The sequence below is a fragment of the Engystomops pustulosus genome, chromosome 3 (genome assembly GCF_040894005.1).
Source record: "Engystomops pustulosus chromosome 3, aEngPut4.maternal, whole genome shotgun sequence".
Classification (NCBI taxonomy): domain Eukaryota; kingdom Metazoa; phylum Chordata; class Amphibia; order Anura; family Leptodactylidae; genus Engystomops; species Engystomops pustulosus.
Window position 1 is genome coordinate 26,438,643 of NC_092413.1, and position 13,727 is coordinate 26,452,369.

Genomic DNA, 13,727 nt, shown 5'->3' on the forward strand with positions numbered 1-13,727 from the left:
CAGTCCCACCATTCATCCTATAACAATATACAACAAAACTTTTTTTCGCCTGACCTCGTACTTCATCCCTGGGTGCATTAAATCAGCAGAAATTCACAAATTCCCTAACCTTTTATTCCTAGGGCAAGATACAATGCGTTGTCTTTCGGATTGAATGTATTCGAAACGAGAAAAAAAATCTGCACTTACCTTTGGCGTTTGCCTTCTTCAGACGTACAAAGTCGGTGCTCACACAGTACAGCGACAACAAAAGCTTTCTCAAGCGGCATATAAACGCGTACAGCAGGTATATATTGCATAAAACATATTGTATCATTTTTGGCATTCTGAAAAATTACTCCGATTTTAAACTCCATAGTCCCAGACCATTTTAATTTAAAAAAATGCGGTATAAAATATCTAGTAAAAAAAAAGTCAGGTCACGTCTGTATAAAGTGAATATTTCCCTTCACCACCTTCTCTTTCAAATTTTAATGTGCCCCTGAGGAAATGGAAAAATGGTTCTGGAAATATGGTTTTTAAAATTAAGTAAAAATTCTAAAAAAAGTGAAAACATTCCACATCACAGACAAGTAAGATATCATTTCATTTGAATTTATTCTTTCTAAGTCATCTATGTACCTACTAAATCTATGGACAAATTATTTCTCGGGGTAATATTCATAATCTTTCAATTCTAATGTTAAATATTAAAGAATATTACCGAGATAATATATAATAGCCATATGATGCTATAAAGCTATAAAGTTATTAGCAATTTTTTAGATTTTTTATTTCTATTTTAACTATATTTGTTCTTAAGGTACATGATTGTATTGATGCCTTTGATATTCAATAGCCAGAGTACACAGGACGGCTAATTTACTATACAATATTACATAACTATAACTCATAGAACTAGATGTAACTTGGGATTTTGCCTAAAGCTTTGATGCTCTCAAGATAATAAACCACCATAATACTCACGGTCATTGCACAGAGTGCCACTAAATGAGGTCATGCTGCAGTCACAGTTAAATCCATCCCATTGTTGCAAGCAGACGCCTTGGTTTGCACAGGAGTCTTCTTGACATGTTGTGCTCGGACCTGCAAATAAAATAGAAAGAAAAAATTGGCCCTGCCCTTTGAGTATCCTAAAAAAACTTTTGAACACATGTTCACGTGCAGTAGTTGCCAACATCTCTGATGATTTCTTTAGAGATTTTTTTTGGTACCTTGAGTACTCTGCATGTCTAAGAGATAAGAACTAATGGCTTTCAGTTCCGTTCTCCCGTGAAGAGGATTCTACTACAGAGAGGCAACAAAGTACTCAAGTGGTACGAAAGACAAAACAAAAAATTGCCAACACTACATTTACATATTTATGTTCTAAAGTCTAAAAGGCAAGTGCCTAAGCCTAAAAGTAGGAGGCCCAGCCCAACTGTGTTTTCTGGCCTACAGCAATACAGGTCAAAACAATTTACATTTGGTGAGATAGAGAAAATTAGAACAGCTATTCTAGTCTCACAGGTTGGGTAAAATGGAATTGGCATTTCCACATATAGAAACACGTTACTGTGCTGCTCACTCCTCCGCTCTCAGCCCCCACCTTTGTGCTCCTGTACACCTCCACCCTCCTGCTTTTTCACTTACACAAGGACAGAGCTCACTGTGTGGTGAGCTGACATTTATTGGGGAGGGAGGAGTTGTACAGGAGCACAAGGTGGGGACTGAGAGCCGAGGAGTGAGCAGCACAGTAACGTGTTTTGTTTTTTTTTTAATCCAGCAACACTAAAACAAACCTGGGACTCAGAACAGGATTCTGTCAGGGTGAAAGGCAAATGCACAGAAAAAGATCTGTGCAATCCAGCTGTAATGGGCTTCTGAAACCTGCCTTTGGTGAAAATGAGGTCCCTGGTGACAGGTTGCTTTAAGGTTATATTTTTGATATCTTCAAAGATAATCCTAGATAGAGATGAGTGGCCCCAGTGGACATCCACTGACCAATCATAACCATGGCTACTTGCTAGGGGCATCAAATTGCCAGATTGGCTGTTTGGCCACCAACTCAGTAATGTGTCCCGGGCAGGCAGCTGAACCCGAATGCCAAACCCCAATCTGACCATTGAATCTGCTCATCTCTAATCCTCGACTGTATTTTATTGGATGTTGGCAAGTATTGGTTCACATGCTCTTCCGATCCCATGTGTTGTTTTGTTCTCCTGTAATAATATGTTGGCATGCCCAACGGTGACATAAAAGGGACACACAGTTCTATGCTACCTCATAACTGGATCATTGTAAAAAAAAAACAAAAAAAAACTGAGATTAGAAGGGGTTGATCAAAGAATAAGTCAGTGACTATACACACATTGTCAAGACTGAAAGCACTTATGCAAAATATATGCTAATTAGGAAGGATTGTATTCAGATGTTTCAGAGAGGAAGAAAGGAAGAAGAGGAGACACTGTAAAGCACAAACGTGAGGATATTTGAAGGATTCATCATGTGCATTGGGTTTTCAGTCTTGGAGAAAACACACAGTGCGGTCTACCTTGCAAGTCAGCTTTCATCAATGCAACTTTTGAAGGCGAAATAATAGCAAAAAAAAAGCAAAATATAAACATGTTAGTAAGCAATAATAAAATGGAAGCAACATACATTCACCAAAATGAAGAAAATGAATAAAAGCAACCAAAAATATATTCAAAATTATCATGCAAAGCCTTTACATAAAGTGATGGTACGTAATATAAACAAGTGACACTCGAAGCAAGACAAAATGAGAAAATGGCAATTTGCGAGCATTTTACTGCAAATATAAAGGTTAATTGAGCTGATGATATGTAATGAAGGGAAATTAAAAGTTTTTTCCTTGATTGGAAATGAATGCATTAGCTAACTGAATGCATGGCTGCACCCGGACTAGCCATTTGTCATGTTTAGATGGTGTGTATTCTACGCTCCTTAACACAGATTACCCCCCACTCCAATTTCCACTTACAGTGACTGGTTCAATTAAGACCATAACCCATATTAAGGTCACGAATGACCTTTTCAATCAATTATGGAGGCAACACATCCTTACTCCTGTTTTAATGAAGTATCCACAAGGCATGCTTGTCATTTTATTTTCGACTTGGTAGTGGAGATATAAAGAAGAATTTTTTAAAGACATCGGGGGATGTTAACGGCTGCGAGGTTTTTACTGAATAGACCCTGTGATTCCCCATAAGTGTGCAAAATGTTAGACCATGTTGTTGTGTTTAATCAGGGTTGTCTACTATCCCCAATAGTGTCCAGATGGGGGAGAATAAGGATGAGAAAAATCTGGCAGCAGATAAAAATTTGGTTCAAGTAGAGAGACAACAACACACACAAAAGTGGATAGAAATGGCATATCCTACAGAGAGTCCTAGGTCGTCTTAGGTGCCCCCCCCCCCTTCAATGATTGGGACAGATCACCTCTCTGTTCATCCCCTGCAGTCCTGCCTCCTCGTATTGGCAAATACAAATCTATGATAAGCTTCTCAGGTTGTTATTTCATAGGGAACTGACTGATTTCTGGTAAAGGAAAGTGCAAGTACAGAATGATTATAAAATTAACCCCCGCTAAATGACCGCTGAGGATAAGAAGGTAATCAGAAAACTGCCAAATATGTACTAAAAGAAATGAGCTTCAGTAACCAGGATCCCTTTATAAAATATTTAAGTTCTACCTCTCCCCTGACATGGTTCCACAGGAAAACACTTTTTTTTTATTTAAAGGGGCTGTCCACTTCCAGCGAATAATTGATATTGTTTATGTAATGTAAAATTCTACAATTTTCCAATGTATTTTCTGTATCAATTTCACACGGTTTTCTAGCTCTCTGCTTGCTGAACTTTAACAGGAAGCGCCATTATTTACTTCCTGTAGATAAAAACGATTGCCGTCATGTGATGTCACACAGGTGCTATACTGATTATATTCTTGGTCATGTGATGTAATTATACCCATGGTCATGTGATGTCACACAGGTGCACGCCTCATTATATCCCTGGTCATGTGATGTCACACAGAGGTACGGCTAATTATAACACACAGTTCTGATTAGTCGCTGTGATATAATGAGCTGTGTACCTCGCTGACATGACCTGGGATGTAATGAGAAGCTGGTTGACATCACATGACCAAGAATGTAATGAGCTGTGCTCCTCTGTCACATTACATGACCAGAGATATCATGAGATGTGCAGCTGGTTGACATCACATGACCATGGGCCGATTTTTATTCACAGGAAGTAAAGACTAGAGCTTCCTGTTGAACGACAGCAAACAGAGATCTAGCAAACCATGAGGAATTGATACAAAAAGTAGGTTCACAACGTGTTGAACTTTACATTACAAAAACTATTTCAATTAGCCCCTTTAACTGTATGAATGAGACAGAATCAGAGGTAAAGAGTTCCATATTTGAATAAGGGAACCACAGAATTCAAGAGGATAGGACTCATTTTCAATTTCAGGTACAATAGTTAGGAAAAGTATCAAGCACATGCTTAGACTTGTTCCCCTAAGAATCTGACAACTAAAGTCCCAGAATATGATTTTAATAAGGGTAATAAGGGGCATTCCCCACCGGCAAGCTACGGGCTTGTTTGGTATTTGTTTTGTATTTTGGGCTTAGACTTGATGTTCATCTTACAGCGGACCTTTCCCCACTTCCACCATCTTAACATCCATGTATAGTTGACAGTCCAACTATTTCCCACTTCTTGAGAAAACAACGCTTTTCATTTTGGCACCCAGTATGCTAATTAGTCCCTTTACTATTAGATAGCTGATAACAGTCTGCTCGCTCCAACCACCACGGCCACCCACTTGAGAGTAGAGAGTCTAAGAATATCGGCTGCCAAAAATGATGGCACTGATTGTTCAGTAATGGTAGAAGCTAGAGCAAAACTTCCAACTTTGTCGGAATGAGTGGAAACTGTTAAGGGATGCAAAGAGCTGATGAAGGTGGATAGATGTCTCCTTGGAGGAAAATGGAGAAGTGAAGGTCTAAAATGTTTCCTTGCATGATATTCTTTCTTTATACTTCAGAACTTTATTACTTCTCCATGTATTTCGTTGACGAGAATGAAAGTGTAGAGCAAGCCTAAAGTGGAAACCCTGCCTACTTTCACATAGCTTTCGGAAATTTGTTAAACATTCAATTTTAAGAGTCTTTTAATAGATTGCTGTGTAGGAAGTGTTAATGTGTGGGTGACTGTGTTTTCCTTGCACAAAAAGGCACATTACATCCTTTAAACGAACATAGCACATAATGATCAATGTAGCTAAATTGGCTGATCCAAAAACATTTATTTTACTGCCAACAGAGAAGAAAAAATAAGCCGGCATCTAGCAGCTTTTCTCTTTCACCAGGTATTAACGGATAAGGTTCATGTAAATTTCTCTCGCTGTAAGGTACAATATTTGCAGAAAATACCAAAAGCTGCTATTCTCGTGTTTAAGTGAAAGGGATCGATGTGGTTTATAATTCACTTCAATAATTTTTTTGTCCATGTTTTGGATATTACTAGAGATGAGCGAGCACTAAAATGCTTGAGTGCTCGTTATTTGAGACAAACTTTTCCCGATGCTCTAGTGCTCGTTTTGAATAACAAGCTCCTTTGAAGTCAATGGGAGACTCGAGCATTTTTCAATGTGTCATTTTATTGAGAAATAATGTCTCCTAATAAGTTAGCAGATGTACGGAAACATCTGCAATGTGTTCTTCACTGAAGAACACATTGCCGATGTTTCCGTACATATGCTAACTTATCAGAAGACATTAGCACAGAAAGGTGTTCTTCACAATAGTATGTGAAGAACAATATGTGTGAAGATTCTTGTGACTAAGGGACAATGTAAGGGGATGAAGATCAGTTTAATGAATAGAACTAAAAGCAGTAGCGTAACAACAGTCGTAGTAGCCGTAGCGGCTGCTACAGGGCCCGGGAGCAGGGGGCCAGTGATGGACAGGTAAAGTATAATTTATTAACTTGCTTCCTGCCTCTGGTCATAGCAACCCCAGGGCCAGGGACAAACAGACAAATAATAAGTTGTTAGTGATGTGCCCCCAGGCCCGGCCCGATATATGCTGTGGTCTGCACGGAGTGTGAGGTAATCAGATGGGCACGGGAGCACATCATTAACAAGTTATAATTCAGCTGTCCGTCTCCTGACTGCTGCTGAATGGACCCACCCACACATCGCACATGCCCGGTAACATGCAGCCCAGCCAGCCCACCCACCTCACATGCAGTCTGCACGCCCACCCACCTCAACTGCCACCCCCTCTTGTGCTCTTTTGCTGTCTCCCGCCACCACGTTCTGACCCCATATTCCAGGCCGGATGCAACTCGACAGCGATCAATGAAACTGGGTGAGTGTAATTAATACTTATGTACATGCATGTATGTGTGTTTTTGTGTGTATATATATGCTGTATATATTGTACATACTGGATGTGTGTGTATATATGCTGTATATCTGTGTGTATTCTGTATTTGCTGGATGTGTATGTATATATGCTGTATATCTGTATGTATTTTGTATATGCAGGCGGTCTCCTACTTAAGAACGACTTACATACAACCCCTAGTTACAAACGGACTTCTGAATGTTTGTAATTTACTGTACTTTAGTCCCAGGCTACAATAAACAGCTGTAACAGTTATCACAGGTGTCTATAATTAAGATTTATTGTTTATCTTGGTTCTCATGACAACCCAACATTTTTAAACAACATTTGTCACAAAGACCAAAAAAAATTTGGTTGGGGTTACAATTATAAAATATACAGTTCCGACTTACATACAAATTCAACTTACGAACAAACCTACAGACCCTATCTTGTACGTAACCTGGGGACTGCCAGTACTGGTTGTGTGTGTGTATATGTTGTATATGTGTGTGTATGTTGTATATATTGGATGTGTGTGTATGTTGTATATACTGGATGTGTGTGTGTATCGTGTATATACTGATGTGTGTGTATATATGCTATATATCAGTGTGTATGTTGTACACTCACTGGCCACTTTATTAGGTACACCTGTCCAACTGCTCGTTAACACTTAATTTCTAATCAGCCAATCACATGGCGGAAACTCAGTGCATTTAGGCATGTAGACATGGTCAAGACAATCTCCTGCAGTTCAAACCGAGCATCAGTATGGGGAAGAAAGGTGATTTGAGGCCTTTGAACGTGGCATGGTTGTTGGTGCCAGAAGGGCTGGTCTAAGTATTTCAGAAACTGCTGATTTACTGGGATTTTCACGCACAACCATCTCTAGGGTTTGTATTTTGTATATACAGATGTGTGTGTATATATGCAATATATCAGTGTGTATGTTGTATATACTGGATGTGTGTGTATATATACTGTATATGTGTGTGTATGTTGTATATACTGGATGTGTGTGTATATATGTTGTACATCTGTGTGTATGCTGTATATTCTGGATGTTTGTGTATATATGTTGTATATCAGTGTGTATGTTGTATATACTGGATGTGTGTGTATATATACTGTATATGTGTGTGTATGTTGTATATACTGGATGTGTGTGTACATGCTGTACATGTGTGTGCATCTTGTATATACTGGATGTGTGTATATATGCTGTATATGTGTGTGTATTAGAGATGAGCGAACATACTCGTCCGAGCTTGATGCTCGATCGAGCATTAGCGTACTCGTAACTGCTCGTTGCTCGGACGAGTATTTCGCCCGCTCGAGAAAATGGCAGCTCCCGCCGTTTTGCTTTTTGGCGGCCAGAAACAGAGCCAATCACAAGCCAGGAGACTCTGCACTCCACCCAGCATGACGTGGTACCCTTACACGTAGATAGCAGTGGTTGGCTGGCCAGATCAGGTGACCCTGGGATAGACTAGCCGCTGCCCGCGCTGCTCGGATCATTCTCTGTCTGGATGCCGCTAGGGAGAGAGCTGCTGCTGCTCAGGGAAAGCGTTAGGGTGTTCTATTAGCTTACTGTTAGGCAGGAGTGATTCTTAAAGAACCCAACAGCCCTTCTTAGGGCTACAATAACGTTCTACTTTTTTTTTTTTTATTTGCATCTAGTACCATTTTGTGAGGAATTAGCAGGGGGACTTGCTACCGTTGTGTTTAGCTCTTAGTGACACACATATCCACCTCAAACACCAAAGTGGGAAAATTTATTAGGGGTTTGAGTAGAATTAGGCACAGTCTGCCAGTTTCTTTTTATTTTACGTTTATTTTTTTCATAACTCAGCGTCATCTCATCTGGCATAGTAGTGTGCTGTAATACTTGGCTAGAAAATAGCCATAGGAGAATACAAACGTCTTAATTACGCCTGCAGTAGCGTTATATATATTTGATTTCTGGTTGATCTGCTGGTGGCTGTACTTGCTGCAGTGCATCTACTATCAAATTGGGAGCAATTTGGAGTCAGACTTGCGACCACTGTGTTTTAGTGACGCACATATCCATCGCAAAGACCGAAGTGGGAAAATTTATTAGGGCCCGGGGTTGTATTTCAACTAGGCACAGTCTGCCATTTCCTTTTTTATTTTACGTTTATTTTTTTCATAACTCAGCGTCATCTCATCTGGCATAGTAGTGTGCTGTTATACTTGGCTAGAAAATAGCCATAGGAGAATACAAACGTCTTAATTACGCCTACAGTAGCGTTATATATATTTGATTTCTGGTTGATCTGCTGGTGGCTGTACTTGCTGCAGTGCATCTACTATCAAATTGGGAGCAATTTGGAGTCAGACTTGCGACCACTGTGTTTTAGTGACGCACATATCCATCGCAAAGACCGAAGTGGGAAAATTTATTAGGGCCCGGGGTTGTATTTCAATTAGGCACAGTCTGCCAGTTTCTTTTTATTTTACGTTTATTTTTTTCATAACTCAGCGTCATCTCATCTGGCATAGTAGTGTGCTGTTATACTTGGCTAGAAAATAGCCATAGGAGAATACAAACGTCTTAATTATGCCTACAGTAGCGTTATATATATTTGATTTCTGGTTGATCTGCTGGTGGCTGTACTTGCTGCAGTGCATCTACTATCAAATTGGGAGCAATTTGGAGTCAGACTTGCGACCACTGTGTTTTAGTGACGCACATATCCATCGCAAAGACCGAAGTGGGAAAATTTATTAGGGCCCGGGGTTGTATTTCAATTAGGCACAGTCTGCCAGTTTCTTTTTATTTTACGTTTATTTTTTTCATAACTCAGCGTCATCTCATCTGGCATAGTAGTGTGCTGTTATACTTGGCTAGAAAATAGCCATAGGAGAATACAAACGTCTTAATTACGCCTACAGTAGCGTTATATATATTTGATTTCTGGTTGATCTGCTGGTGGCTGTACTTGCTGCAGTGCATCTACTATCAAATTGGGAGCAATTTGGAGTCAGACTTGCGACCACTGTGTTTTAGTGACGCACATATCCATCGCAAAGACCGAAGTGGGAAAATTTATTAGGGCCCGGGGTTGTATTTCAACTAGGCACAGTCTGCCATTTCCTTTTTTATTTTACGTTTATTTTTTTCATAACTCAGCGTCATCTCATCTGGCATAGTAGTGTGCTGTTATACTTGGCTAGAAAATAGCCATAGGAGAATACAAACGTCTTAATTACGCCTACAGTAGCATTATATATATTTGATTTCTGGTTGATCTGCTGGTGGCTGTACTTGCTGCAGTGCATCTACTATCAAATTGGGAGCAATTTGGAGTCAGACTTGCGACCACTGTGTTTTAGTGACGCACATATCCATCGCAAAGACCGAAGTGGGAAAATTTATTAGGGCCCGGGGTTGTATTTCAATTAGGCACAGTCTGCCAGTTTCTTTTTATTTTACGTTTATTTTTTTCATAACTCAGCGTCATCTCATCTGGCATAGTAGTGTGCTGTTATACTTGGCTAGAAAATAGCCATAGGAGAATACAAACGTCTTAATTACGCCTACAGTAGCGTTATATATATTTGATTTCTGGTTGATCTGCTGGTGGCTGTACTTGCTGCAGTGCATCTACTATCAAATTGGGAGCAATTTGGAGTCAGACTTGCGACCACTGTGTTTTAGTGACGCACATATCCATCGCAAAGACCGAAGTGGGAAAATTTATTAGGGCCCGGGGTTGTATTTCAACTAGGCACAGTCTGCCATTTCCTTTTTTATTTTACGTTTATTTTTTTCATAACTCAGCGTCATCTCATCTGGCATAGTAGTGTGCTGTAATACTTGGCTAGAAAATAGCCATAGCAATAGGATAGCATCGTTTGGTTTTAAAAACTAAAAAACACAAAAAAAAAAAAAAAAAAAAAAAAGTTAAAAAAAAAATACAAGTTATAACTCTCATTTTCAAAATGTTTAACCCGAGGGCTAGGGGTAGAGGACGAGGGCGGGGACGTGGGCGTCCAACTACTGCAGGGGTCAGAGGCCGTGGTCCTGGGCGGGGTGAGACACCACCTGCTTATGAGGGAGCAGGGGAACGCCGCAGAGCTACACTCCCTAGGTTCATGTCTGAAGTTACTGGGACTCGTGGTAGAGCACTGTTGAGGCCAGAACAGTGCGAACAGGTGATGTCGTGGATTGCCGACAATGCTTCGAGCAATTTGTCCACCAGTCAGTCTTCCACGCAGTCCACCCATGTCACCGAAATCGGCACTCCTCCAGCTCCTGCACCTCAGCCTCCTCCCCCCCAGTCTACCCCCTCCCAGCAAAATTTGCCATTTGAACCGGCATACTCTGAGGAACTGTTTTCTGGACCCTTCCCACAGTCACAAACCACTTGTCCGGTTGCTGATGAGCAATTTTCTGATGCCCAGGTTTTCCACCAGTCGCAGTCTGTGGGTGATGATGACCTTGTTGACGTAGTGGAAGAAGTGTGTAAAGAGGTGTCCGACGATGAGGAGACACGGTTGTCAGACAGTGGGGAAGTTGTTGTCAGGGCAGGAAGTCCGAGGGGGGAGCAGACTGAGGGATCGGAGGATGATGAGGTGACAGACCCAAGCTGGGTTGAGAGGCCGGGTGAACACAGTGCTTCTGAGACGGAGGAGAGTCCTCGACCAGAACAGGTTGGAAGAGGCAGTGGTGGGGCCAGACGGAGAGGCAGGGCCAGAGCTGGTGCATCAGCGCCAAATGTGTCAACTAGTGAAGCTCCCGTGGCGAGGGCTCCTGCGGCGAGGGCTAGATTTTCAGAAGTCTGGAGGTTCTTTAAGGAAACACCGGATGACCGACGGACTGTGGTGTGCCACATTTTCCAAACCAGGATCAGCAGGGGTTCCACCACTACTAGCTTAACTACCACCAGTATGCGCAGGCATATGAATGCTAAACACCCCACTCAGTGGCAACAAGCGCGTTCACCTCCGGCCGTGCACACCACTGCTCCTTCCCCTGTGTCAGCTGATAGTCAGCCCCCTGCCCAGGACCCTGCCACAAAAACCCCATCGTCACCTCCACGATCCTCCACAGCATCCACCAGCGTTCAGCTCTCCATACCCCAGACGCTGGAGCGGAAACGCAAATATAGTGCAACCCACCCGCACGCCCAAGCCCTTAATGTGCACATTTCCAGATTGCTAAGCCTGGAGATGCTGCCCTATAGGCTAGTAGAGACCGAGGCCTTTCGCAGCCTCATGGCGGCGGCCGCCCCTCGGTATTCGGTCCCCAGCCGCCACTACTTTTCCCGATGTGCCGTCCCAGCCCTGCACCAGCACGTGTCAGACAACATAATCCGTGCCCTGACCAACGCCGTTTCTGACAAGGTCCACCTGACCACGGACACGTGGACGAGTGCTGCCGGGCAGGGCCACTATATATCCCTGACGGCACATTGGGTTAACTTGGTGGAGGCTGGGACCGAGTGTGACCCTGCGGCTGGTCATATACTGCCGACGCCGAGGATTGCGGGGCCTACCTCGGTCCAGGTGTTTGAGGCCTACTATGCCTCCTCCTCCTCCCACCCCTCCTCCACCTCCTCCTCCGAACGACCATCCGTGGGCATGGCGCCATCAGTCGGTAGCTCTAGGCACAGCAGCAGTGCCGTCGCTAAGCGACAGCAGGCGGTGCTCAAACTGCTGAGCCTAGGCGATAAAAGGCACACCGCCCAAGAGCTATTACAGGGCATCACGGCGCAGACTGATCTGTGGCTGGCACCGCTGAACCTGAAGCCAGGCATGGTTGTGTGTGACAACGGCCGTAACCTGGTGGCGGCTCTGCAACTCGGCAGACTGACACATGTGCCATGCCTGGCCCATGTGTTAAATCTGATAGTTCAGCGTTTCCTCAAGACATACCCCAATCTGTCTGATTTGCTCACGAAGGTGCGCCGCATCTGTGCGCATTTCAGGAAGTCCAGCACAGATGCTGCCACTCTCAGGGCAGCGCAGCGCCGCCTCCAACTGCCCGCTCACCGACTGTTGTGCGACGTGCCCACGAGGTGGAATTCAACACTGACCATGTTATCCAGAGTTTACCAGCAGCGCCGAGCGATTGTAGACTGCCAGATGTCAACTTCCACCAGAACTGGTAGTCAGGTCAGTCAGCTTCCTCAAGTCTACAATGAGGAGTGGACGTGGATGTCTGATATCTGTCAGGTGCTGAGTAACTTTGAGGAGTCAACACAGATGGTCAGTGGCGATGCCGCCATCATCAGCCTCACCATCCCGCTGCTTGGCCTGTTGAAAAACTCTCTGGTCAGCATGAAGTCGGAAGCTTTGCGCTCCTCACAAGAGACAGGGGAAGAAGATTCCCTTGTTGATAGCCAAAGCACCCTTAGGTCTGTTTCTCAGCGCATATCGGAGGAGGTGGAGGTGGAGGAGGATGAGGAGGAAGAGGAGGAGAATGTTGGCGAGACACAAGAGGGGACCATTGTTGAGTCCTACACTGTTGAGCGTGTATGGGCAGAAGAAGAGGAGTTGGAGGAGTTGGAGGAGGAGGAAATGGACAGTCAGGCCAGTGAGGGGAGTGAATTCTTACGCGTTGGTACTCTGGCGCATATGGCAGATTTCATGCTAGGCTGCCTATCCCGTGACCCTCGCGTTCAAAGAATTTATTCCAGCACCGATTACTGGGTGTTCACTCTCCTGGACCCACGGTACAAGCAAAATCTTTCCACTCTCATCCCTGGAGAGGAAAGGAGTGTGAGAATGCATGAATACCAGCAGGCCCTGGTGCACAAGCTGAAACAGTATTTCCCTTCTGACAGCGCTAGCGGCAGAGTGCGTAGTTCTGCGGGACAAGTAGCGAGGGAGAGTAGGCGAGCAGGCAGCTTGTCCAGCACTGGCAAGGGTACGCTTTACAAGGCTTTTGCCAGCTTTATGTCACCCCAGCAAGACACTGTCACCTGTCCCCAGTCTCGGCAGAGTAGGGCTGATCTTTACAGAAAGATGGTGAGGGAGTACGTAGCTGACCATACCATCGTCCTAAATGATCACACAGCTCCCTACAACTACTGGGTTTCAAAGCTGGACATGTGGCACGAACTGGCGCTCTACGCCTTGGAGGTTCTTGCCTGCCCTGCCGCTAGCGTCTTGTCAGAACGGGTTTTCAGTGCAGCTGGTGGCATCATCACCGATAAGCGTACACGCCTGTCGACTGACAGCGCTGACAGGCTGACGCTTATCAAGATGAATAAAGCATGGATTTCTCCTAATTTCAAATCTCCAGCAGGTGAAGGAAGCTCAACCTGAATAATTTATCCACTCCTC

At 43.5% G+C, this 13,727-nt stretch overlaps 1 protein-coding gene across 13 annotated transcripts in view; it reads right to left on the reverse strand.

The window, feature by feature from the left end:
- Positions 1 to 13,727, reverse strand: part of NRXN1 (neurexin 1) — a 1,062,013-nt gene that overhangs the window by 451,486 nt on the left and 596,800 nt on the right. For 10 of the 13 annotated variants that reach the window (XM_072140344.1, XM_072140342.1, XM_072140337.1 and 7 more), the window contains 2 exons: positions 2,534 to 2,560; positions 967 to 1,086 (listed from right to left, as the gene is read on the reverse strand). In XM_072140344.1, the coding sequence (XP_071996445.1) occupies positions 967 to 1,086; positions 2,534 to 2,560 (147 nt within the window). The remainder of the gene's footprint in view (positions 1 to 966; positions 1,087 to 2,533; positions 2,561 to 13,727) is intronic. The other 3 variants (XM_072140343.1, XM_072140347.1, XM_072140340.1) reach the window with 1 other exon arrangement.